This window comes from Heterostelium album (assembly GCF_000004825.1).
Source record: "Heterostelium album PN500 unplaced genomic scaffold PPL_contig8, whole genome shotgun sequence".
Taxonomy (NCBI): domain Eukaryota; phylum Evosea; class Eumycetozoa; order Acytosteliales; family Acytosteliaceae; genus Heterostelium; species Heterostelium album.
The window spans coordinates 478,410-503,853 of record NW_008805085.1 but is presented as its reverse complement, the minus strand read 5'-3'; the positions used below and the strand labels follow the sequence as shown (position 1 = coordinate 503,853).

The following is a 25,444-nucleotide window of genomic DNA, read 5'->3' as shown; positions in this document are numbered from 1 at the left end:
AATATGAGAGTGTGTGTTTAAAATGAAATAATGTTCAAAGGTGGGTTTGTGGTTTAAATTTATTTTAAAATTAAATTTAAATGTGGGGTGATTGATCATTTATTTCTTTCCTTTCTTCTTTTTGTTGATATTTCTTGGCTTATTTGCGGCAGCTTGTTGAGCTGGTTGCTCAAACTTGGGAGCAGATGTGGATGAGGCAGCCAATTGTGAAGCTTGTTGTTGTGAAACCACACCTTGTGGACCTCTGGAAAGAGTATCTTGTTTCTTTCCCTTTGGACCTCTCTTTCCACGGTTGCTTGAACGTTGCCATTTTGGTAGCCATCTCTCTGGGTCTGGTTTGACATCCGGATTGTAGTTCTTTGGTAATCTCTTTGGTTTCTTTGGTTGTACAGGAACTACTGGTGCCTTTGCTTTTTCGTTCGACTTTTTAGCAGCAGTAACATTGGTAGTTGAAGTTGTAGCAGCTGCTTTCTCATTCCTAATAAAAATAAAATAAAAATTAATATTAAAATATTATTTAACATTTTGTTATAAATAATAACTTACTTATCAAATGATAATCCAAGTTTATCAATTGCATCAACATCAATCTTGTCGTTGAACTTGAGTGGTGGAAGTTTACCTTCGTATTTCTGGGCGATGGTTGGGTCAAAGTGGGCAGTGGCGACAATGAATGATGGCAAGGCAAAAAGATCGTTAGCATTGATCTTTAGGATCTTCTCATAGCACGAGGCAGCTTCTTTGTATTTGAGATGCTTCATATTGAAGTTTCCGTTCAATTTCAACAAACTGATGTAGGAGTCTTCTTCCTTCTCGGTCTTGCTCTTCTTGTTCTCTAACGAGGTGATCAAAGTGTCCAAACAGGATACAGCCTTCTCCATATCACCAGACTTTTCGTAAAGAGCGACCATAGTTGCAACAATACCTGGCTTTGATTGTACCGATGATTCCAACGACTTTAAAACAACCCAAAGTCTTTTCAATATTGTTATTCTCCAACAAATACAATTGTGCCAATGACAGTTGTGATTTTAATGATTTGTTTTTCTGAAAGATTATTATTTACGTTAGTAATCATATGTTTTGTTTTTGTTTTGTTTTGTTTTAGTTTTACCTTTAAAATCTCTTCTGCTTCACGCCATTTCTTGTCTTTGGTGAGTAGGGTTGCAACGATGAGGTCAAGATCTTCGTTGAGCTCGGCAGTGAATTGGGTGGAGTCTTTGTATTTTGCCTTGAGAGAACGAACCATTTCTTCGCATTGACCGACCTTCTTGAGGTGTAACATCAAACTGATGTGATTGAAATTGACAGTGCACTTTTGAGCGGTGGTCAACTTGTTCTCTGTTTGCTCGGTGATGATCGATTTGATTTGGTCCAAGCTGGTTTGATAGTCTTCCTTCTCGGTACCACTGGTGGCGCTACGAATTGCAACACTGTTGTTCAAGGCGATCAAAGAAGCACTATCACCAATCGACAAGTCGATGATGCTCTGGTACGACTCTAACGCCTCCTCCATATTACCGCTCAACTGTTGACAGTAACCGATCTGAACAATGACAGACGATGCTTCCTCTTGAATCTCCTCTTCACTGAATCCATCCTTCTTTAATGTTTCAACACAAACCTCTATAAAAATAAAATATAACATTTACTTATTAGATATCTAATAATTTATAAATAACTATATAAAACTAAATAAAACTACTTACTCTTTGCCAACTTTAATTGAGTTTCAGCAGTCTTGATATCTTTTTTGTATAAAGCAAGACATGCAGCATTGAATGCAAACTCATAGGTCTTTGACATTAAAGACTTGTTCTTATTGATCAAGTCTTGACACTCTTGAATTTTACCTGCATCGATATACGCAGCACAAAGATTGGTTAAGAATTCACCAGAGTCACTCTGCTTGTTTGTTTGTTTGTTTGTTTGTTTGTTTGTTTGTTTGTTTGTTTGTTTTTATAAAAGTAGGTATAATCACATCTAATGTTAGATATTTATCAATTAGATTAACTTCTTTAGTATTTATGTATACATACATAACCTGGTTCCTTTAATAAAGCTTCATAAATTGCAATAGTCTTTTGATACTTTTCTAATTTATAATACTAGAATAAATTAACAAAAAGAGACAATTAGAATTTGATTAAAATAATAATTATAGTGCAATAATTACAATTTGAGCTTCTAATTCCTGAACTCTAAGTGTCTTCTGTTGTTTCAACTTATCGATCAACTCTAATGCCTCATTGTATTTGGCAAGAGAGTAGAGACAATAGGCCTTCTCGAACAACATTGGTTCGCTTTGAGTGGATGGTGATGCTGCATTCTTCAAACAATCCAATGCCTCTTGGAAACTAGAGTTGAACATCAAACAGATCACTTTACATTGGAATGCTTCTACATCTGCTTTGTTAATTAAAAGAACTATAATAATAATTATATATAAAATATGATGTGTTAATATAAATTCAATTGATCATCAAAATTTAAACAAAAAAAGTATAAAACTAAACAATAACAATAATAATGATATGAAGATAATACCAACTTTTATTACAAACTCTAAGAGCTTTCTTATATTGTGATTGTTGAATGTTTTCATCCAACTCTTTAAAGAGCTGGTCTACTGGTTGTTCTTTGTTAGACATTTATTAATATGTAATATTAAAAAACAAAATTAAAAATATATAAAATAAAATGGATCACATTCACACAAACTGTTTTTTTATGTTTTCAATGTTTTTTGAAAAATGATCAGAAATTTATTATTAATTTTTTTACAACAAAAAAGATATTATATTTTGATCATTTTTCATATTATCTTTAATCACATTAGTCTCAAACTCTTATATTACAAATAACGATATATAGTATACAATTATAAGATGTCACAACAACAACAACAACAAACAACAAGTAATAGTAGTAGTGGCAATGGTGTTTCATTGCCAAGAATGGTAGATTTAGATTGGAGAATGGATGTAAAGACCTCATCAGATGTAATGTCAAGAATGGCTGTACCAACTGTACTATTCAAACTTGAGGTAAAGATTAAACATCTTTAATAAATGATCATCAGCATAACACAATGATTACTAATTGTAAAGATTTGTTTCTTCATTTTATAGGTCGAGGATCGTTCAAAACAAAAAGGTGAAGATGGTAAACAACCAACAAACACTGTCATTTTCGAATTGAACAAACAGACTATTAATACAATGTTAGAAGGTTTGGAGTTTGTACAGGGTCAATTGAATTCTATTAAATAATATTGTTTTACGATTCGCATTTTCTAAAAAAACAAACATAAAGAAAAAGAATAAATCTATTTAAATTTGTAATATATAAACAAAACACACTCTTTTGTAGCATAGTTCTTTTATTTGGTTCAAAGATTCTACCGGGATGGTGTTGACAATAGAATTGGAATTCAACCAATATTTTAACTTGGTAATATTCTTTTTATTTTTTAATTATTTATATTTAGAACGTCGTTTAAATAAAAAAGCAAGATAAAATATAGAAATCCAATCACTATTATTTCCAAATATCAAAATCTTGATATTTTTCGATCGATCTTGTTCCCAATCACCAAGTGTCGGTTGAACTAAATAATTTTTTTTTATATTTTAATTGATATCATTACATTTTGTTTATAGAAATGGATAATCAAAAAGATATAATAAAGTTTCAATGTCCAAATCACCAAATAGTATATAAAATCATTTGTAATCAATGTAATAAGTTGATGTGTTCAAAATGTTGCTCTGATCATACTGATGATCATTCTAAATATTATGATCATATCGATTTAATTAAACAATCACTTAATAATTTATCAATTGGTGATATCGATAATAACAACAACACTAGTGAACACAGTTCTAATAATAATAATAATATAAAAGATAGACTATCAAGACTATGGACTAAATTACAATCATCTACAACACAGTACCAATCTTTGGAATCAACAGAGAATGAAATAACACAACACTTTCGTCATCTACATGACTATCTCATCGCTGAAGAACAGAGATTAAAGAAACCGATCATCAATTCCAAAGATATCATATTCAATCAAATGGATATTGATATCAATGAATTGAAACATTTAGTAAATCTAATCAATATTAATAATAATAATAACAGTAATAATGATAAAGATAGTAAAGAATACAACAATGATGATCCATCAACAAACAAAGATATTACAGAAAGATATCAAACACCAACAATCATGGAATCAATTAGATTATGTAAAACATTAGAATCATTCATTCAGGAAAATAGTGATTCTTTATTCGATTGTCAGGGTGACGCAATTAGTATATCAGATCAACTATCATACTATGATAACGATACAGATTCAATGATATTAGATACGATCTACAAGTACAACCAACAATTAAAGTCGTCTGGTACCAGTTCAGCGGGTGACTATGAACAAGCAATAGACACTCTCTATAAATTCATAGTAAACAAAGGCAATATGAATCAATTTAGAGATTTATACGAGCAAACATGTCAATTACATTGTGCTTCAATTAAAACAATGGCAATTCAGAAATCAACCTATCTTTTTTCAACCTTTGGAAAGTCTGCCACCATCATCGATATTTCCAATCGCGATAATGTTACAATAAATGATACCCTATTGAATTTCGATAGTTACTTTACGTATGCATCGATTGTAGCTGTTGGTGATATCGTCTTTATCTTTGGCGGTTACAGTCAACCCAACAAATTCCTCAGATTCTCAATGACCACAAAGAGGATCGATATTATCTCTGACATCGAAGTGATAGAGGGTGCCTACGGTATATCCGCTTGCTACGATGGAAAAGATCATATCTACCTGTCGAACGGATACAAACAAATCGACAACGAAGGATTTCTCAATAGGATCGACCGGTTCAACATTCACACAATGGATTTTGAGAAATACTATCAAATGGAGAACAAAGACAGTTGCTATCTACTGTTGACTTTTCACTATAAGGGTTTGATGTACTTGTTGCCCGGTAGCTATAAGAACAAACTCTTGATATTCGATCCCGCCACCAAGAAGTTCACAGAGAAAGATCTGCCCGACACGATCGCTCGTAGCTCGTCGGCATGCACCGACGGCAATGGAAATGTCTATATTCTCTCGAGAAACAACACATTCGCTCGACTTAACATTGAAACAATGCAAGTCAAGCCACTCTGCGACGTAATCATCAGACACAGCTACATCTCAATGAACTATTATCACATCAACTCCTATGAAAACTACATCTATATACTCGGTGGATTGCACAACAATCAACGTTATTCAGTGGAAGAGAATCTGTGGAAACCATTCTATGAGAATGATACTCAAACATCAAGAGATACTTGTGCTTGTACTTTAATTTCAATTTAAATAAATTAAATTATTAAATTGCATCATTGTTTGGTTTGATTTACCTTTACACAAAGTTTGATTAGATTTTTTGGTTGGTTATGAAGTTTCAAAATTAAGGGCACCCTATTTTATAAAAATTATAAAAATTAAAGATAATATCTGGTGTTGTTATAAAAAAACATCATCTTTTCGATATTTTCGTGATCATTTTCAAATTTACTATTTTACTTTTTTTCGGGTTTATAAATCAAAAATCTGGTTATCGAAAAGTGCTCTTTTTCTCTAAATAGCCGATATCTTCTTAAAATTTAAAAAGATTTTTGCAAATAATGATAACAACAACTTTAAAGTTATCAACATATCTAATTAAATTTCATTTTTATTTTAGAACGGTTTCATTTTTTTTTTATTTGTTATTTTTATATCTCTGTATATTGAAATATATAAGTAAAAAAAAAAAGAATGTTTTCAATGAAATATATATCTTTGACAATATGTTTATTGTTAATTATAAATGGATGTTGTTTGGTGGCCACTGCTGCCAATAATTTGACTCCATCCAGTATCAAGCTTTCTCTCACACAAAAGGTGTCTGAGATGAGAGTTACTTGGTACACTCCAAGCAAGGGTTCCTCACCGATCGTCTTATTCGGAACAAGTCCATTCGTTGCCAATAATTCAATCTATGAACAGAGTGTCGTTGCCACCATCGAAGATCTTATCAGTGTCGATTGGAGTGGATACACCAATACCGCATTGCTTTCGGGACTGTTGCCACTTACCACCTACTTCTATGCCGTCGGTGAGAAGAACGAACAACTCTTCAGCGATGTCTACAATTTCACAACAGCCGCCGCTGACTACTCTGAGAATGTAGATCCATTCTCCATTGTCGTGTACGGTGATATGGGTATCTACGGTGGTAGTCATCGTACATTGGCTCGTATCGTTGACCGTCTTGATGACTTTAAATTTGCCATCCATGTTGGTGATATTGTAAGTTAATTTTAAAAATTATATTTTATTTGAAAATGATAATAATAAATATTAATTGTTTTGGCTTTTTTCATCAGGCATATGCAGATGTTACCAAAGCTTCAAAGGATGTTGGAAATGAGACTGTTTGGAATGAATTTTTGGATATGATTAATCCAGTGTCCTCACACATCCCATACATGGTTTGTCCAGGAAACCACGATATCTTTTTCATTAACTTTGGTATCTATCGTCGTACCTTCAATATGCCAGCACCATCTCTTGAAGACTCATGGTATTCATTCGATTACAATGGTGTCCACTTTGTATCATATTCGACAGAGCATTTGATTCTCCCATTGTCACCACAACACGATTGGTTAGAGAACGATTTGAAGACCTACCGTATGAAGAACCCAGGTGGTTGGATTGTATTATACGCTCACAGACCATTCTACTGCAGTACCTCTTGGAGTTATTGTGTAAAGGATGATTATAAAGGTAAATTAACAAATGATTATTATTAATTGAATTTTCTATTATTTTTGTTAACTTTTTATTTCATTTCATTTAGTTATGTTACAAGACAGTTTGGAATATTTATTATTTGAATACAATGTTGATTTATTCATTGGTGGTCATGCTCATAGCTATGAGAGAACACTCCCAGTTTATGCTGGAAATGTTGCCAACTATGGTACCTATGATGCTCCAAAAGCAACTGTACATCTTGTAGTTGGAACTGGTGGATGTCAAGAAGGTCCAGGTAAATATACTATGATATAACTTGATATTTAAAGACATTACATAACTAACACAATTGTTGTATTCCAATAATAATTAGATCCTGGATGGCAACAACCAGCACCAATTTGGTCAACCGGTGAAAGATTGTTGGATGTTGGATATGGTGTCGTTTCATTTGCAAACAACACTCATCTCCAATACCAATTCATCAATACCACATCAAACACTGTTAGAGATGAATTTTGGTTAACTAAAGGTTTTTGGTAAAAACTTAATAAACACACTATAAATAAATTCTAAGCAATTCTAATTTTTGTATCAACTTTTACTGAATATGATTTACCACTTCTTATTAATAAAATATTATAATCTTAATATCAAATTTAATATGTAATGACACATTATCATTATTATAAAAATTTTTAGTCAATTAAAAAAAAAACTTTTTTTTTTTCTTTCGTTTTCGTTTTCGTTTTTTTTTTTTTTTTTAAATTTAAATTTATTTATATTTTTTATTTATTTATTACTTATATATAAAAATGAGTACAAAGAAACAAAAAAGAGAATCAACATTTGATAAGAAGAGAAAGTTTGAAGATGACTCTACTTCTGTAGTTGCTGCAGCTGAAACAAGTGCTGTTACTTCTAAAGCAATCAAAATAGAGCCAGTAGATTTAATTAGATCGCTAGAGAAAGAAGTACTCGAATCATTGGATAATACAAATAAGATAATTGAAATCATTGCTATTTGTAATAAAGTATGTATTATTTAATTTGTATTATCATTATCATGATTATCATATTAATAATTATTATTAACAATAAAACAGGAAGAGAACATTCAAAACTTGGAGATTATATTCCAAACTATTAAATCGTTGGAACGTATTTTCATTCAAAGATTAGATTCATCAAACGATTTACTATGTCAATACTTTATTGAAGAGTTAAATAATCTAAATAATAATAATACAAAAGAGAATACTGATAATAAGAAAAAGATAAATAATAATAGTAAAACAGCAACAAAAAAGAATAGCAATAAGAGTGACGATAAGAATGTAGATGCTTTCAAATTATATACAAAGTGGATTTTAGAGATCTATCAATCCTATTTGAAACTTTTGAGAAGATTGATTCGCTATGAAGATCCATCGATTCAGATTCCAACGTTGAACAGTCTTTTCGCAATGTTGACAGTGCAGTCAAAGATCTTTGGTCAGCAACGTCAGAAACAGGTCGGTGAGAACAAGTCGGTGCCAGCAGGATTCTACAACCGTTTGGCAGAGCAATTCGTTCGTGCCAACCTGTTGGAACCACTCATCTACAACGTTCACCTCAATTCCAAGTTGATCGAACACCTCCAATCGCGATTCATTCAGTATCACGACGTTCAACACTCACTGATGTCCGCGATGACCACAATGATTCAACGATCGAGTGTCGATACTGCCGGTGTCGTCGCCAGTCACTACGAATTCAAAGAACCGACATTCACCACCAACAAGTACGTAGAGAACATCTTTGATTTGCTCGTCGTCTTTGAGGTGATGGAGGAGGTGCCAGCCGAGTGGAAGTTCCTCGTTGGTGAACCGATTGCATCGATGATCAAAGACGTCAAGACAATGAGAAAGAAGAACAAAGAGAAGAGAAGCGATGCCACTCTACCAACTGCCACGGAATTCACCGAGCAACAAGATTATTGGATTAAAGTAACAACCATCTCATCATACAAACAGATCTTTGGTAAACTTTGGTTAGCATTCCTTAGTTTACCATTACCAAATTCAATTTATAAACATGTAACTATAATATATATATATCATAACCTGATATTAACAGATTGATAACTAACATGTTTATTATATATATATAGGTTTTACTAGGTTTACCAGATCAAGTTATGCCACATCTTTCAAACCCAACACTTTTAATGGATTTCTTCTCAAAGTCATATGATCTAGGTGGAATTCATAGTATTTTAGCATTGAATGGTCTTTTTATTTTGATTCATAAATATAATTTGTAAGTATTATGTAATCTTGTATATTTAAATTGATATACTATAAATGAATGTTTAACTAATCTTTATAATAATATTATTATTATTAATACAGAGAGTTTCCAGATTTCTATAAAAAGTTATATTCATTGTTCCAACCAGGTATCATCTATGCCAAGTATCGTAGTAAATTCTTTAATTTGGCAGAGTTGTTTTTGAGTAGCAACTATCTTCCAAACTACTTGGTTGCTGCCTTCCTAAAGAGAGCTAGCTATCTATGTTTGATCACTCCGCCTTTCGGTAGTTTAATTCTATTGCCATTGATATTCACACTTCTCCAAAGACATCCAAACTGTCATTCACTCATTAACAATATCACTGCTACCGCTAAATCAAATACTTTCAATTCAAGTATGTATATTTAACTAAAATAATAATAGTACTTTTTGATTGATACTATATTAACTAAACGCGATCTATTAATAATAACTACGATAGAATCAGGATTGTTAATTGAATCCGATAGAAAGAAACAAGTTACAGCATTATATGGTGAAGATCCTTATTTGCCAATGGAAGCCGATCCAGCCAAGTGCAATGCACTCAAGAGTTCACTTTGGGAGATACAGTTATTGCGTCAACACTACTTCCCAGAGATTAGAAAGTTAGCAACACTCTTTGATGCCGGACTCAAAGGAACTGTTAGCAGCTCTGACTTTGCATCGAGCACCTACCAATCGTTATTCGAAAGCACCGCAAAGAAGACTGGATCAGTACCTTTGGAATTCAATAACTTTGAACATCTAATCACCGATAAGAAAGATGGTTTCGATGCTCTTTGGAAATTCTAAATACATTCAGGGAATCAAAACTGCAGTGCTAATCATATATCACTTTCTGAAACAAAACAATCAAAAATTAACACAATCAAATAATCTTACCATTACATTTCTCTCACATCGCCGTGTGATTGCAAATTTAAATAAATTAAAATACTTTCTTTAACTTAAAATATTTAATTTATATCTGTACTATTGTTTTGTTTTGTTTACCCTTATTATTAAACAACAACATGTCTATTTGTTTGTTTGTTTGTTTGTTTGTTTATATTTTTTGTTTTTTTTTGAAAAGATTATTTTATTTTTATTTAAGAGTTGTGCTCAAACTGACGTTGATGCAGCAGCAGCAGTAGAAGTAGTTGAAATATCAGTGTTATCTTCGATCATTGGTGTTGGTGTTGGTCTTAGTTTCTTTCCATTGTCAATTGGAAGTTGTGAATCTTCAACAGTATATGGTTTAACTTTCAAATCTTTAACTCTTCTCTTGTGTTTCTTTCCTGTAAGATGTGTATCTAAATCTGATTGAGCAACGAAATATTTAGCGCAATGTACACAGTAGAATTGACCTAAACCTGGTAACTCTGGATCTATATCATGTTTTGATGCCTTCTCTATTTTATCTGGTTGAACATCATCCCAAACTTGATCTATATCTATAATTTATAACAATTGATATAAGTTCAACAAATCTTCAGAACATATAAATCAAAAAAGTAGATTAATTGATAAAAGTGAAAGCTTACCTTTTCCTCTTCTAGCAGTCTTTCTTGCTTTTTTATATTGTTTATTCTTGGTATGTGTACCACCAAATCCTTTATATCTTCCCATATTTTAGTTTAAAATATATATATATTTAAATAATAATAATTGTTGTAAAAAATAAAGAAAATAATAAACTAATTTAATAAAACGAAATATTATAAAAATAAATAAAAATAATAGAAAAAAAAACCGAACGAATCAAAAAAATACACAATATTTTAAAAATTAAATCAATAAAGTTTGATTGCTTAAAAAAACAAATCATCCATGTAACAAATATATATATTTGGATTTAAAAATCACATATACATTGGAATTATTGAATTCCATTGGCTGTAAAGTTTATTTGTTTTGAATCTAATGATTTTTGATTGACCACCACTTGTTTCTTCATTTCTGCACTGAGTTGATGAATGAATGCTTCTTTATAGTTCGATTATTCTCGTTTTGTTGTATTATCTTTTGTTGTATTATGTTATCTCTTCTTATTCTATCGTGGTTTTGGTTGAGTGAGTGGCCAGTCTATGATCATTCTATGTTGACAAGCTTGGCTTGCTTGAAGTGCATTCATTCTTGTTTTAATAAGATATTACTATCTTGTTAAATTAATAATATCTTTGGTGATTGTTTGTTTGATTTGATTTGATTTGATTGTGGGTGTCGTTTGTTGTTGTAATTGTATTGTGTTGTGAAATGTGATTGTTGTTTTTATATATATATTATTGTTGTTATTATTTAATTGTAAAAAAAACTATTTATATGTTATTATTAAATTTATTCATTCAAAACTCTTGGAAGAGTTTGAGCGATCTTTCCTTGAGTTTGATTTGATTCAGCTTCTCTCTTCTTGTCGGTGGCTCTAACTAAACGTTCGTATTCGATACATCTGATCATTGGTGTTGAGAAAATAATGACGAGTGTACCGAGTACCCATGCTGCATTCAAAACGTAGCGCAATGAGAAGAATGTAACATTAGCAATTCCGACCATCTTTCCCTTGACAGAGTTTGGTAGTTGGAATATCGATTTGATTTTGCTAGAGAATGATTTCTTAGCTGGTGTATTTGATTCTCTATCCATATTTTTAATATATATATCTAAATCTATCTAATCTAAATCTATTGATTGTTGATTATCTTTTATAGTTTTAATGAATCGATTCTTCTCTGAATTCTTCAGTGACAAATAAATAAATTGCTTCTTTTTTTATTTTATTTTTTTTCAAACTACTTTTTTTTTTTGAACCATTTTTAAAAAAAAATTAAAAAAAAAGACATTTTTGTAAAAAAAAATTTTTAGATCAAAACTGATAAATCACTTGCAAATTTATCACATATAATTATTCGTTTTACATTTTTATTTTTTTCTATAAATCACACTTTATTTAAATACTCGTTTAATGCTCTGAAAGGTAATTTTCTATTTTTTTTCTATAGATCACACCTTTGTTTTTAATTAATTAACACACAACAATTCATTCATTAAAATTTCTTTACCAATGAATTAATAGTGTTTTTTTTTATCTTGATTTTAACATAAATAATCCAATTCAAATAAATACTATTTTTTGTTTTTTAAAATTTTAATTTTTTTTTTCAGATTGTGTGATGTGTTGTATTATTTTTGTTGTGTCTCTCCCATTCTAATACAATCCTAATAATAAAATAAAATAGAAGTTGTTGTTGTTTTTGTTTGTTTGTCTGCTTTAAAAATAAATCAAATATATAATAATATTTGTTTAATTTAAATTCATTTATTCATTAGATTTTATTTTTATAATAATTATCAAACTTTATTTTATTTTATTAATTTTAACTTAATCATCCATTAATAGTTGTTTGTCAGGCGAAAAAACTGGTGTTCATTAAGTGGAACAAACGATGAGTGTCGCAATCGAAGGTTTTCTATTTAAACAGGGCAGTAAGGTATCTTCAAATTGGGTAAAGAGATACTATATTTTACAAACCAATCTACTATTGAGATACAAAAAGAAACCTGTAAGTAAATTTAACAATGTGTTTTACTTTTTTTATGATAATTTATTAATTATTTTTTTATTTTACACAAAAAAAAAAAAAACATAGGGATCAAAATCAGTTATTCCAACAAGTACTTTGGATTTGACAGATGCAAGAGTTGAACATTCTGGAATCATAAAGTTTGCAATTTCAATTACCACTAGAGATTTAAAGACAATATTTCTATCGGCACCGACCGCCAAGGATGCATCGGAATGGATTTCATTGTTGAAGCTCGCCACTGGAAGAGATGGCAGTCCAGTGGTAATTCCAACAACAGTCACCTCTCACTCTTATATTGCAAGAGTGAACAGTACTCCAAGTAGCACCACTGCATCGGTATCGACAACCACCACAACCGTTCAAAGTTATATGGTACCATCGAGTAGTGTCAACCAACAACAACAGCAGCAACAATCCACCTATAAATATCACGCACCTGCAGTCCAGCCAAACGGTGCAAGCATTGTACATAATCAACAACAAGAACCATTCTATAAATATGATCCAACAAAAATACAGAGCTATTCAACATCCAACAATAATTTGAACAGTAATGGTAATGGTAATGGTAGTCAACCAAATAGTGCTACTTCAACACCGACTTCATCATTGTCAGCACCATTGCCATCGCCTATTATTCAACAAAACAACAATACACAACCACAAACAACACAACCTAGCACATTTGGTTATACTTTTTACCAACAAAATAATCTACAATCATCGTCACAACAGTCACATCCACAACAACAACAACATCAACAACCAACTTATTACCAATATAGTAGTTCAATGGGTTCAATGAGTTCAATGGGTTCTATGCAACCAAATCCATATCAATCTATCTATCAACAGACAACCTATCAACAACCACCTTATCCACAACAACAAGCTTCTTATCCAATGATGCACGCACAATCATTGCCCAATGTAACAACAGTCTATAATAATAATAATAATAATACTCAACCTCAATACCAAACTGATTACTCCAGTCCTTACGGTGATTTTACAAAGTATTATTCCATTAAACAATAATCGAAATTAATTGATCTATAGATAGATAGATTTAGAATGTTAATCATTGTAAACAATTTATCAAAAATGTATTAAATAAAAAAATAGTTAATTTTTTTAAAATTTCCTTTTTGGTTTTTATTTTGAAACACATTTAAAAACTTAAACTAAAGTTCAACAACATTTAATCGATTCATTAAATTGATCTTCATTCGCCAAAATGAATAATCATAATTTTTTAGAGTTTTATAAGATCTGTGGATTATTAAAGACAACAAAGAGAACGGGATGGGTTAACAATGGCATTCATTTACCAGAGTCAATCTCTGATCACATGTATAGAATGTCAATGTTTGCAATGTCGCTCGGTGACAACACGCTGGGTACTGATGGCAAACCAATAGATAGAATGAAATGTATGAAAATGGCATTGGTTCATGATCTAGGTGAGTCACTCGTTGGTGACTTTACTCCACACGATAAAATAACAAAAGAAGAGAAATTCAATTTAGAACAAGTAAACTATATACCATCATCTAGATAAATAAATAATCTCAACTAGTTGCTAATGCTTTGTTTATTTATAATTATTAGAATGCTATGTTAAAAATAAAGAGCACATTAAATAATGATGCTGGTGAAGAGATTTACAAGTTATGGTTGGAATACGAAGAAGCAACTACATGTGAAGCATTGCTGGTGAAAGATTTCGATAAGTTTGAAATGATTTTGCAAGCTTTGGAGTATGAGAAATCACAAGGTAAAGATTTACAATCATTTTTTGACTCTACTCGTAATAGATTTAAACATCCTATATTCCAAGATCTTGCTATCAAAGTTGAACAAGAAAGACCAAAAAATAATAAATAATAATAAAAGATAAAATATAAAAGAAACTAACTATATAATAGTAATTATATTGGAAAGGTGCTAACGATTTAGATTCATAGTATCTTCTTCGAGCTTTCTATTGTACTGGAGTCGACACACGCTAGTTGTGGAGGCCCATGTTCTTAACCTGGTACACAGTTTCCTGTATGCCACCATATCAGAAATTCCAGATTTATAAAGTTAGATTCTTTTAAATTTCATTATTTTATTATTATTTAAATTAAATAATATTCACAGCTGTTATAACAGCCATCAATCATTCATTTATTTACAGTGTTCATACATCTTATTATTATTATGGTTATTGTTGTTGTTGTGATGTAGTTATATTTTGAATGGGAGATGTTATGCTTGAAGATGCTGATGATCCTTGCGAAGGTGATATTGTATCTCTCTTGATCCAACCGTTTACTTCAAAGAATTCGTAGATCTTGGCAGACTTGGACGATTCCAGTTTGACAAGTTTCAGAGCTTGACTCAACTTTAGTTTGCCGTTGTTCTTGAGTGACTCTGCTATCAGTAGCTCCTTGATAATGAGATACTGTTGTGGTAGTAGTTTGATTTGAGCGCACAGTTGCTTCTCCTTATTCGACAGATTATCTACACTTGGCAAACCTTCCATTTCAAGCGATGCATTCTTTCTGATCTTGAGAGATTTCCGCTCGTTGGCACCCTTTCCAATGCCCAAGAACAGTTCTTCTTTCTCTTTGGTCTGTTGTTTCATCGATTTGAATACAGTGGGTTTCTCATTGTGGTAGGACAGCTCCGATTTCGACTTTCTCATATTCTTCTCGGTGTCACGCTTTCGTTTCTCTTCATCGTATTGGTTGGCTTCCTCGAGTGTTCTGATACCATTCGCACGGTAATGTTGCAGTTGTTCGATTCTCTCTCTCACGGTACGCTCTACGATGATACCATTGACCAATTTTTCATGATCCTCCTTTGACATTGCCTGTAGAAACACCTTTAACGAATTATATATCTCCTTGTCATTCTTACATCTTTTTCTTTCAATGCGTTTATACTCTAATAAACCTTTCTCTGTAATAAAGTTTCTTCTTCTAATTCGTTCATCCAATCTTTGATTATAAGTTTCCAATACTTGTAATTTAATTTCTATTATTATTATTATTATGATTATTATTTAAAAAAGATTAGTAAATATATTAATTAATTATTAATTTAAATAAATATTAATATACCTCTATCGGATGGAGTATCATCTTGTTCAAATACAAGATCTTTAACAACGACTTCAGCATCATTATCAAATTCACTTTCAAATTGACCACGATTCTTCATGAAACCTACGGAATCAGTAACTGGTCCCGATGGTCCTTCCGTTGTGTCTGGTGCAGAAGATGGTTTATTCTTGCGATCTATAATAACAATATCATAATGAATAACAAAATTAGTTTAAATTGTTTAACTTTTTTTTAGTAATATTTATTCAAATAGATTCATATCAACTGTTATATTGATAGAATTGTAGATACATTGGTTGTAGTTGTTGTAGTTGTTGTAGTTGTGGTTGATGTGGTTGATGTAGTTGTTGTAGTTGTTGTGCTGGTTTTTGTAGTTGATGATAAAGATGATGATGATGATGAAGTTAAAGATGATTGATGTGTTGGTTTTAAAGGTGATTGTGCAATATAAGTATAATAGTAAGTACTACCATTTGGATTATAATTGGTTGATTTGGCTCTTTTAAAGTGTACATTCTCGCTTGTTGTCAGTACTTTACTTGTATCCTTTAATTATTAATAATAAAGATAAAGATAGAATGTCGAAAGAAAGGAGGTAAGTATAAGTAAAAACCAACGACGAAAATAAAAATAATAATAATAATAGTAGTAATATGATTAATTTATACTTACAGGCATTGGAGATGTTGATGTATTTAAATAATATGTGAAATAATGTGATTTACATTCCATAGGTGATTTATGACCGACATTCTCAGAGACTTCATTCCAATTGCCCATTCCAAACATCTCTACTGCTTCTAGGAGGAGCAACTCTTCGTCAGCACCCCAATCCTCGGTGAACATTGGGAAGTGCATGTTGTCGATAACGTGGTAGTCATGGTCGTTCTTGTGTGGTGAGATCTCCACACCGACACTGAAGCACTCCACACATAGATCGAAATCCTCACAGACCGAACAACGAATACGAACTACGTTACTGATATCCTTCTGACAATAATCACAATGATATTGAATGGCATTTGGTTTATCTTCTTCGACTACCACTGTTGCTGCTGTTGCCGCTGCCGCTGCTGCACTTCGTCTATTGTTGGTGGGTGAGCTTAACTTTGGACTATTTGTATTACTTAGAATGTTGTTTGTTGGTGATGTTGTTTGTTGTTTTTGTTTCTTCTTGTTTGGTGTTGTACTACCACCACCACCACCACTTGGTTTACCTTGATTTGTCGAACTGGAGGTAGTGGTGGTGCTAGTTGGATTGATAAAGTCAATTTCATTCATTATATCAAAGGTATTGTCTTCCAAGATGGTAGAGGTAGACAAGCTTGTATTTGATCTACTGTTGTTTGTATCTTCAATGTCGGCATCGTCATCGTCGTCGTCATCGATATTCGACATATCTTCACTGATATCGGCATCATCATCATCTAGATGTGGTCTCTTTCTTCCGGTATTGGTATTTGATTTACTATTGCTCTGTGAAGATGATGACGCGTTGTTTGATTTTGAAGATGATCTTCTCTTTGATGATGATTGTACTCTCTTTGCTTTAGGTGGTCGACCACCTCTACCACCTCTACCACTGCCGCCACCACTGGAGGATGAGACAGTGTTTGAATGATTCACTTCGAAATCGTCGTCATCTTCGTCCTCCGTAATGATATCATCGTCATCGTCTTCATCGTCGTCATCATCATCATCATCATCATCATCAAAGTCTTCATTCACCAAATCTAAATCTGAATCTTCATCAATACTACTATTATTATTATTATTGCTATGCCTCATCTCTCTATCTTTCTCTATCTCTTCTTCTTAACAAACTAATAAATAAATATCAACAACGTTGTAATGATATATATAATAATTAATTAATAAACACACACAATTTTTTGATTGATGAAAATTTAAAAAAAGAGGGAAAAAACATATTAATATTTAAAAAAAAAATTTTTAACGAATCATTTTTATTAGAATTAACTACACTACTATTTATCTACTTATCTATTTATATACATAGAAATAATAACAAACATATATCATAAGAATGTCTTTTCTATTACCTCATTTAAAGAGTGGTTGGGCTGTAGATCAAGCAATCGTAATGGAAGAAGATAGAGTGGTCATTATGAGATTCGGACATGATTGGGATCCAGACTGTATTAAACAAGATGAAACTCTGTTTGCAATTGCAGAGAAAGTAAAGAATATGGCTGTTATTTATGTTGTATGTATCATTAATATCAATTATCATCAAAAGATCTGGTACCAATATCTAATTATCATATTAACTAACTGTATTTAATAACTTGACCAATATAGGTTGATATTACAGAAGTAAACGATTTTAATAAGATGTATGAATTATATGATCCTTGTACAACAATGTTTTTCTATAGAAATAAACATATAATGATAGATTTAGGTACTGGTAACAATAATAAAAGTATGTATCAATCAATCAATCAATCAATTGATTAATTAGACGAAAGCATTATCTTACTAACACTTTTTCAAATAACTATATAGTTAATTGGCCACTGACAAACAAACAGGATATGATAGATGTAATTGAAACTGTGTATAGAGGTGCCCGTAAAGGAAAAGGTTTAGTCATTTCACCAAAAGATTTCTCAACCAAATATAAATATTAAATAATAATAATAATAATATTCAATCAATCAATTTATATATAACAAGTTGAAATTGATTAATCTATAAATTTTGTAATATTAATATTTAGTAGTACTTAAGACGTGCAATAATATTACACTTTTGAGTAGAATTAAAAACATAAAGTAATCATTTTATTTTATAAAGATCAACAACAATGTAAAAGGGTGGAACAAAAAATATAGAAAACAGTAATCTAGAATAGTTTTGATATTTAGATGATAGAGGATTTTTTCAGTTAAGGAATCCACCTAGACGAGCACCAATTGACTTTGTTGATTTTGGTTGTGGAGCAGCTGCGTTAGTATTTGGAGTTCCACCGAGCATTGTAATCAACTCTGACTTTAATGAAGATTGTGGAGCCTGTGCTGGTTGAGTCTCTGCTGTTTGATTACCGATATTCAAGTTCTGCTTGACACTGTCAGTGAGTGTATTTACGTCTTTCTTTACATCGGTGGTAACATTGCTCTTAAAGTTGGAAATTGGATTACCAGTTGCTTCCTGTGTAACTGCAGCAGTGGTATCGGCGGCAGTTGTACTTGCCTTCTCAACCTCTTCGTTTACAGCAGCAGAAGTAGTAGCAGCAGCAGTAGTTGTTGTGGTTGTAGTAGTTGGAGCAGTGGTGGTACCCTTCTTCTCAAGAGCTTCAACTCTTTGCTTCAAACCTTCGATATCCTCTTCCAATTTCTTAAAAAAATTATCCATTGTTCTTCTTTATATATTTAGTTGTATAGTATTTTGATTTTGATTGAAATTATAATTATAATTATAGAAATAAATAATATATTACATTGTTTTCTTGCTTGTATAAATAGAATTATTTCTGTAAATATATATATTTAATTTATTAATAATAATCTATTGCAGCGAAATATACCTAATATTACATCTATCCAATTGGAAGATAAATGAAAAAACATACTTTCATAAAAACAACACAAATAAATGTTATTGAATTTTTTTTTTATATTATATAATATTATAACATTTCTTAACTCTAAATTTTTTCAATGTAAAAACATTGACACACAAGATAGAAATTTGAAATAATCATCTTTATTAATATTACATATATGATGAATAAATAAATATTCACCCTTTTTAGATATCAGTTAATATCTAAACATTTTCAAACTATTTAATAGTATTATCTCTCTTTAAGAGTACTATTTTTAAAGATATTTTAAAAGTTGATTGTAAAGTTTTCTATCAGACATCCATTTTGCAGTGTTTTTGTGTTCAAGACAATGAGTTAACAATTGGTTCTAGTATTTATCTCAATAATTCTATCATTCACCAATAGCCTTTTGATCATTGACATGTTATGTTTTTGAAAAAAAAAAAATCAATAGAGTGTTTTTTTGTGGGTGTGAGGTGTCACACTTTAATTAAAAAACACCAAAATCATTATAGTTGTTGATGTTAAGGTTTGTTGTTAACAACTTAAATACTTTTGTTTTATTTCAATCACTTTGAATACGAGATTGTTTCAATGATTATTGGTTTTTTTGTTTCAAAAAATCAAAGTGTTTTTTTAATCAAACAAAGTTGTTTTTTGTGACTTAAACAATTTAAAAAAAATATCAATTAATCTTTTTTCCTTTTAGGGAAAATGTGCCAAAATCAAAGGGAACTTAAAAACACTTTCAATTTAGAACACCCACACCACTATAAAATCACCAATCAACATTTTTTGTTTCACAAAGATGAAGTTTTTTCATTAGCCTCAAACCCCCCACCACACCCCACCTTTATTTAACTTTTTTTTGTTGTTTTTTCAAACCACCCTAAAGTTCCCTTTGCATTGCAAAGAAGTAGCACTAGTGCCCCCTGTCAAAAAATGTGTGGGTAAATTAAAAAGTTAAATTAAAATTCTTATAGTCTTCCAAATGCGATATTTAACTACCTTTCTTAAAGAATCAACATCATCGAAGAAGACCAACAGGGAGCAGCTTATCATCATCAGCAACAATGAACAAATAATTACTTTATTTTTTATTTTACAGTTAACTATTGCAAAACTACTTTACTACTAATACAACTCTACTTTTTAGTTTAATAAAAAAAAAAAAAACTAGAGTTTATAACATCACATAATTTTCTACCAAAAAAATAAAAAAACCATCAACATCATAATTAACATCATTCCTTTTATATTAATTATTGTATCATTTATTTTCTTTTTTTTTTTAATTAAATTGAAAGTCAATTTAAAAACATTAGAATTTCCAATCTTTCTTTACCTTTTTCATTTCTTAATATCTTAATGACAATTACAATTACATTTCAAGAACCATACTTTACTATTTATGTATATACAATATTAAATATCAAATAAAAGTTCAAGTAACAACAACAATAAAAAATAAAACAAAATTTGTTTGAACAATATAGTTATAATTCGTAAATTGTAAGTAATTGATATTTTTTGTTCATTAAAAACTATTTAAACCTCACACATTCACATTTTTGGTCGTTTCCGAGTTAAATTAAACTTTTTTATTCATATTCAACCAACTCAATGTTAAGATAAAAGTGCAAGCATATTCTAAAATTAGAATTTAAATGTTTTTAGTTGTTCAAATGAAAATTAGTTTTTCGTTGTAATTAATATAGGATCCTAAAGTATTGAATTAGAAAGGTCAATAAAACTAAAATAAGAATCACCCATTTTGTTTTTGGAGTTTTTCACAGGTTTTAATGAATTTTATAAATCTTTTTTATCCAATGTTACATCTTTCTCAAAGATCCTATTAATATAGCCAAAACTAATTTTTATTAATCCACTATGTTCATGAAATAATAATAATCGAAATTTAATCAATCCCCAATAATTAAAAACTTAACTCTTTTTATTAACAATAATCGTAATCAAAGTGTAAGATGGAGAATAGTTTAGTGGTAACTAAAAAACACACACTTTCCAAATACTGAGTTTTACCCCACACTCTAAAACAAACAACAAACTCACACACACATATTTCCCATGTAAACACACACACCTTTTCATTAATAGCAAACCACACTCAAAAATAATTATTATCTTCAATGATATACTCCTCACTGTCATATTGGTGGTAAATTTAACAATATTAAATAAAAAAACAAAAAAAAAAAATGAAATTTAATTTACAACATGTATTCAATTTAATTAATTGGAGTACTGAAAGTTAATATTGAAATTCATTCAATTTCAAAATTATACCAACAACCAATAATAATCATACAATAGCATATAACTCTTATACTATTATATTCTATTTGAACAATTGAAATTGAATCAATTGATTTTTTTATCTACCACTTCAACCTATTGCAATCAATAATTTTTTTTTATAATTCATTTAATTTATAATTAAAATTGATTTAGAAAAAAAAAACAAAATTATTTATATATATTTATTTATCTAAATCAAAAAAGGTATTATATATATATCCAATATCAAATCTGTACTTGTACTCTTTGGAAAGAATACCAATATTGTGATTTATGGTTAGCAGTTAATATGTAAGCAAAAATTATAAATACGATTTGGATATTTTAGTAGTATTTTTATTATTTTCACATTATCATCGATACAACCAATATCAATCAAATCATGAGCTAGCTACTCATCACATCATTTACTTTCTTTATGATAATACTGTCATTGATGACAATCTTCATCAGAACACAAACCAACAAAATCTTTCAGATCAAAGATTATTTTTGGTTTTTAATTAATTTAAATTTGTGAAAATTGACAATAGCAACTGCTGTCTAAAACAATTTTATTTATATATAATTATTTCTGCGGATATGATTGATATAAACATAACCACTCCAAATCAAACACCACCAAAACAAAAAATAAATAATATAAAATTTGTTTTCTGGTGTATAAACAAAACACACCCTGAAATTAAATCATAAAAACAAATATATATATAGTCATTCAATTCCTAAATTGAATCGTAAAGAAGAGAAGATGATAAAAAGAAGAAGGGAGATAAATCAAATCTTTTTCAAACAGTCACATAAATATATTCATGTCTCCCCTACTATAGACACATACACACAGTAAATTCTGAATAATAATTATAATGGAGTGAGTTAATTGATGTAATGACAAGTTGTGTTTTAACTATATTATTGTGTGTGGGTGTGAGAGATCCACTCATCCACATCATTCCTACAACATGAAGAACAACTGCATTCCTTCACCAGCACTAAAAATTTAAACACCAACAACTCCCAAACAGAAATAAAAACACACTCCATATGAAGTAGTCTCAAAAAATACAATATAGCAATATATTCTAATGGAATCCACAACAACATATACTGTATTCCTTCTTTAACTACCTAACTTGCATCAAACTGGATGCCAACCAACCATCTATGCTATCCCCAACACCTTTCCCATTTCACCCACTCATTCATTCACTCTAAATTTTAATTTAAGAGTATCTCTCTGTTTCTTTGTCTATTAAATTTGAAATTTACCCCATTTTTAAAATATATATCAATGATGATAAGTGTGTGTCTGATATATATAAATATTCATTTTGTTGTTATTTTCCATAAGACATCAAAAATACAAATAATAATAAGAATAATATAGTTTTTTTTTGCTTGTTACTTTTTTAGTTTTAATAATTTATATAGTACTACTATAGAATCATCCCATTATATTTTTAATTATTCAAATTGAATTAAAAAATCAAGAGTCACTAACCCCTTTTTTTCATTATTTATTATTTATATCATCAATTTCTTCTCACCAATTCTAAATTTCATGAAATTTAGATTTCCACTGTTTATTTATTTAAATACCAATCAAATTAAAAAAACAACAACTATATAGTAAACTTTACAACTAGAAATATATAATATATAATAATGGCATATTTATTAAATTATAATTTCCAAGTACAATCAAAAAATTCAAATGGAGGTCAATTCCCATCGTTTATGCTACAAAACTCAAACCAGAGATTCTCTCCCAAAAAGTTTATGATCAATCACTTTGATGATAGCTATCCTTTAGATACACCCATGTCCAGAGGTCCATCATACATCAAAGATGAAGATGATTATAGATATTGTGCTGGTGCTCCCACATTTTGTCCAGATGGTAAATATTCAAAAACTATAATTAATTTTTATATTAAATATTAACTCTCTTTTTTTTTTTTTTTAGATCAATTAATGTTTGCAATAGATGATATATAATCAAATAGAATCAAAATAATAATAATAATACTTTAAAATTTCATAAATACCCAATAATCGATAAGGGTAACATCCGATAAACCATCATTAAATTATACGAAGTGTTTGTATTAATTAATATGGTCCAACCAAAAAAACAACAACAAACAAACAAACAAGAATCTGGTAGCAATGTAATTCCAATATTTCAATTAATCTTTGTTGAAAAATTGAAACAATAATAGTTTTTTTTACAAAAAATAATATTATTACTTTAACATTTTAAATCAAAAATATAAAAATAAATAAAAAAAACCAAACATAAAATATAATATTTAACCTTTAAAAAAACAAATATATCAGTTTGTGTTTTTTTTTTTGCTACACAATCAAATATTTTTAATCTTTTCAAAATTTTTTTTTAAAACCTCACATCTTTTTTTTTTTTAAATATTAGTTTAGATTATAATATGAGTGATACAGCAAATGATGATAATGAAATAATTCCTCAATTTAAATGTCCTGATTGGTATGTATTACTTCGAGAGATTGTTTATATTCAGATGATATATATTAGTTACTAAATGTTTGTTGAACATGTTTAATTGAAAAATAGGGGAACAGTTCCACCTTATAATGCATATCTAGAAGTATCAAAGAATAAAGAAGTAATAGAAACAATCAAGCTAAATACAAACAAATCACATGTCTTTGGTAGAAGCGGTGAGTTTTCACAGATAACATTGGATCATCCTTCAGTATCGAGAAGACATGCTGCTTTGGTATATCATGGTGCCAATGACAGATTCTATCTTATAGATTTACAATCAGGTAATTTAGTTGCTAATTAGCTATATCATTCGTAAAGAGATATTAATACAAAGAAACTACTTTTACTTACTTTAGCTATGGGTACATTTGTAAATGGTGAAAGAATCAAAGAGAATCAACCGGTTTCAGTAAAAGAGGGATTCAAGTTTTCGTTTGGTTCATCATCGAGAACTTACGTTTTGAAAGGTATCTCTGGCAGTAGCAACAACAGCAGTAAACCAGCAGGACCATCAAAAGTATCGGTCAGACATCTCTTGGTGAAACATCGTGAGTCAAGAAATCCAAGATCATGGCGTCAAGACAATATCACTATCACCAAAGAAGAGGCAATCAAACAACTTCAAGAATATAGAAATCAAATTCAAACAGGTCAAAACAGTTTCGAATCACTCGCTAAACAGTTTTCCGATTGCAGTAGTGCCAAACACGGTGGAATGTTAGACGCATTCACCAGAGGTCAAATGCAAAAGCCATTCGAAGATATGTCGTAAGTTGTGCACAATAGAAAAACAAAACATATTAATAATAATAGCTAACCATTATTTATCTTATTGTTCTAGATTTTCATTACAAGTAGGTCAATTAAGTGATATTGTATCAACAGATTCAGGTGTACATATTATTGAAAGAATGGCATAGGTGGTTGAGGAGTTGATTGATCTTCAAATCAAATATTAAATTGCACACATATAAAATAATTAGTAATTACAAATTGGTTATTTTATATAATTTCAAAAAATGTAATCAAAAAAACAAACTTTCCAGGAAGTAGACTGTTGTTCCTAATAACAAAATTATTATTATTCCTAACAATACTTTTTACTTGAATTCCAGAAACTTTTTTTTTATTCTTTTGAACTCATACATTTGTCATCAGATTAATTTTTATTTATAT

At 30.0% G+C, this 25,444-nt stretch overlaps 15 protein-coding genes across 15 annotated transcripts; 10 read left to right on the top strand and 5 right to left on the bottom strand.

Annotated features, from left to right (window-relative positions):
- Positions 1 to 99: 99 nt before the first annotated feature.
- On the bottom strand, positions 100 to 2,651 carry srp72 (signal recognition particle 72 kDa subunit; the record flags this gene model as incomplete). Its single annotated transcript, XM_020574768.1, has 7 exons — positions 100 to 478; positions 547 to 956; positions 1,115 to 1,626; positions 1,710 to 1,908; positions 2,040 to 2,108; positions 2,177 to 2,427; positions 2,561 to 2,651. The coding sequence occupies 7 exons, from the start codon at positions 2,649 to 2,651 to the stop codon at positions 100 to 102; spliced, it is 1,911 nt and encodes a 636-aa protein (XP_020435182.1).
- A 237-nt stretch (positions 2,652 to 2,888) lies between these two features.
- Positions 2,889 to 3,519, top strand: PPL_03852 (uncharacterized protein; the record flags this gene model as incomplete). Its single annotated transcript, XM_020574767.1, has 3 exons — positions 2,889 to 3,047; positions 3,132 to 3,249; positions 3,491 to 3,519. The coding sequence occupies 3 exons, from the start codon at positions 2,889 to 2,891 to the stop codon at positions 3,517 to 3,519; spliced, it is 306 nt and encodes a 101-aa protein (XP_020435181.1).
- A 145-nt stretch (positions 3,520 to 3,664) lies between these two features.
- PPL_03851 (kelch repeat-containing protein) lies at positions 3,665 to 4,991 on the top strand (the record flags this gene model as incomplete). Its single annotated transcript, XM_020574766.1, has 2 exons — positions 3,665 to 4,823; positions 4,909 to 4,991. The coding sequence occupies 2 exons, from the start codon at positions 3,665 to 3,667 to the stop codon at positions 4,989 to 4,991; spliced, it is 1,242 nt and encodes a 413-aa protein (XP_020435180.1).
- Positions 4,992 to 5,194: 203 nt separating this feature from the next.
- PPL_03850 (uncharacterized protein) lies at positions 5,195 to 5,762 on the top strand (the record flags this gene model as incomplete). Its single annotated transcript, XM_020574765.1, has 2 exons — positions 5,195 to 5,390; positions 5,683 to 5,762. 2 exons carry the CDS (start codon positions 5,195 to 5,197, stop codon positions 5,760 to 5,762), a joined length of 276 nt encoding a protein of 91 aa, XP_020435179.1.
- Positions 5,763 to 5,854: 92 nt separating this feature from the next.
- PPL_03849 (purple acid phosphatase family protein) lies at positions 5,855 to 7,381 on the top strand (the record flags this gene model as incomplete). The annotated part of the gene is made up of 4 exons (XM_020574764.1): positions 5,855 to 6,388; positions 6,466 to 6,868; positions 6,942 to 7,133; positions 7,212 to 7,381. The coding sequence occupies 4 exons, from the start codon at positions 5,855 to 5,857 to the stop codon at positions 7,379 to 7,381; spliced, it is 1,299 nt and encodes a 432-aa protein (XP_020435178.1).
- Positions 7,382 to 7,653: 272 nt separating this feature from the next.
- PPL_03848 (nucleolar complex associated 4) lies at positions 7,654 to 9,967 on the top strand (the record flags this gene model as incomplete). Its single annotated transcript, XM_020574763.1, has 5 exons — positions 7,654 to 7,872; positions 7,945 to 8,916; positions 8,991 to 9,139; positions 9,232 to 9,527; positions 9,615 to 9,967. 5 exons carry the CDS (start codon positions 7,654 to 7,656, stop codon positions 9,965 to 9,967), a joined length of 1,989 nt encoding a protein of 662 aa, XP_020435177.1.
- A 309-nt stretch (positions 9,968 to 10,276) lies between these two features.
- PPL_03847 (uncharacterized protein) lies at positions 10,277 to 10,783 on the bottom strand (the record flags this gene model as incomplete). The annotated part of the gene is made up of 2 exons (XM_020574762.1): positions 10,277 to 10,608; positions 10,699 to 10,783. The coding sequence occupies 2 exons, from the start codon at positions 10,781 to 10,783 to the stop codon at positions 10,277 to 10,279; spliced, it is 417 nt and encodes a 138-aa protein (XP_020435176.1).
- A 708-nt stretch (positions 10,784 to 11,491) lies between these two features.
- PPL_03846 (uncharacterized protein) lies at positions 11,492 to 11,797 on the bottom strand (the record flags this gene model as incomplete). Its single annotated transcript, XM_020574761.1, has 1 exon — positions 11,492 to 11,797. One exon carries the CDS (start codon positions 11,795 to 11,797, stop codon positions 11,492 to 11,494), a length of 306 nt encoding a protein of 101 aa, XP_020435175.1.
- An 800-nt stretch (positions 11,798 to 12,597) lies between these two features.
- On the top strand, positions 12,598 to 13,776 carry PPL_03845 (PH domain-containing protein; the record flags this gene model as incomplete). Its single annotated transcript, XM_020574760.1, has 2 exons — positions 12,598 to 12,714; positions 12,802 to 13,776. The coding sequence occupies 2 exons, from the start codon at positions 12,598 to 12,600 to the stop codon at positions 13,774 to 13,776; spliced, it is 1,092 nt and encodes a 363-aa protein (XP_020435174.1).
- A 199-nt stretch (positions 13,777 to 13,975) lies between these two features.
- Positions 13,976 to 14,625, top strand: hddc2 (HD domain-containing protein; the record flags this gene model as incomplete). The annotated part of the gene is made up of 2 exons (XM_020574759.1): positions 13,976 to 14,272; positions 14,350 to 14,625. 2 exons carry the CDS (start codon positions 13,976 to 13,978, stop codon positions 14,623 to 14,625), a joined length of 573 nt encoding a protein of 190 aa, XP_020435173.1.
- A 322-nt stretch (positions 14,626 to 14,947) lies between these two features.
- Positions 14,948 to 17,816, bottom strand: PPL_03843 (myb domain-containing protein; the record flags this gene model as incomplete). Its single annotated transcript, XM_020574758.1, has 5 exons — positions 14,948 to 15,762; positions 15,849 to 16,017; positions 16,143 to 16,397; positions 16,524 to 17,665; positions 17,810 to 17,816. The coding sequence occupies 5 exons, from the start codon at positions 17,814 to 17,816 to the stop codon at positions 14,948 to 14,950; spliced, it is 2,388 nt and encodes a 795-aa protein (XP_020435172.1).
- Positions 17,817 to 17,898: 82 nt separating this feature from the next.
- Positions 17,899 to 18,505, top strand: txnl4a (DIM1 family thioredoxin-like protein; the record flags this gene model as incomplete). Its single annotated transcript, XM_020574757.1, has 3 exons — positions 17,899 to 18,078; positions 18,174 to 18,297; positions 18,381 to 18,505. The coding sequence occupies 3 exons, from the start codon at positions 17,899 to 17,901 to the stop codon at positions 18,503 to 18,505; spliced, it is 429 nt and encodes a 142-aa protein (XP_020435171.1).
- Positions 18,506 to 18,758: 253 nt separating this feature from the next.
- Positions 18,759 to 19,229, bottom strand: PPL_03841 (uncharacterized protein; the record flags this gene model as incomplete). The annotated part of the gene is made up of 1 exon (XM_020574756.1): positions 18,759 to 19,229. One exon carries the CDS (start codon positions 19,227 to 19,229, stop codon positions 18,759 to 18,761), a length of 471 nt encoding a protein of 156 aa, XP_020435170.1.
- A 4,177-nt stretch (positions 19,230 to 23,406) lies between these two features.
- Positions 23,407 to 23,739, top strand: PPL_03840 (uncharacterized protein; the record flags this gene model as incomplete). The annotated part of the gene is made up of 2 exons (XM_020574755.1): positions 23,407 to 23,641; positions 23,708 to 23,739. The coding sequence occupies 2 exons, from the start codon at positions 23,407 to 23,409 to the stop codon at positions 23,737 to 23,739; spliced, it is 267 nt and encodes an 88-aa protein (XP_020435169.1).
- Positions 23,740 to 24,188: 449 nt separating this feature from the next.
- pinA (uncharacterized protein) lies at positions 24,189 to 25,188 on the top strand (the record flags this gene model as incomplete). The annotated part of the gene is made up of 4 exons (XM_020574754.1): positions 24,189 to 24,247; positions 24,335 to 24,549; positions 24,625 to 25,036; positions 25,110 to 25,188. The coding sequence occupies 4 exons, from the start codon at positions 24,189 to 24,191 to the stop codon at positions 25,186 to 25,188; spliced, it is 765 nt and encodes a 254-aa protein (XP_020435168.1).
- Positions 25,189 to 25,444: the final 256 nt, after the last annotated feature.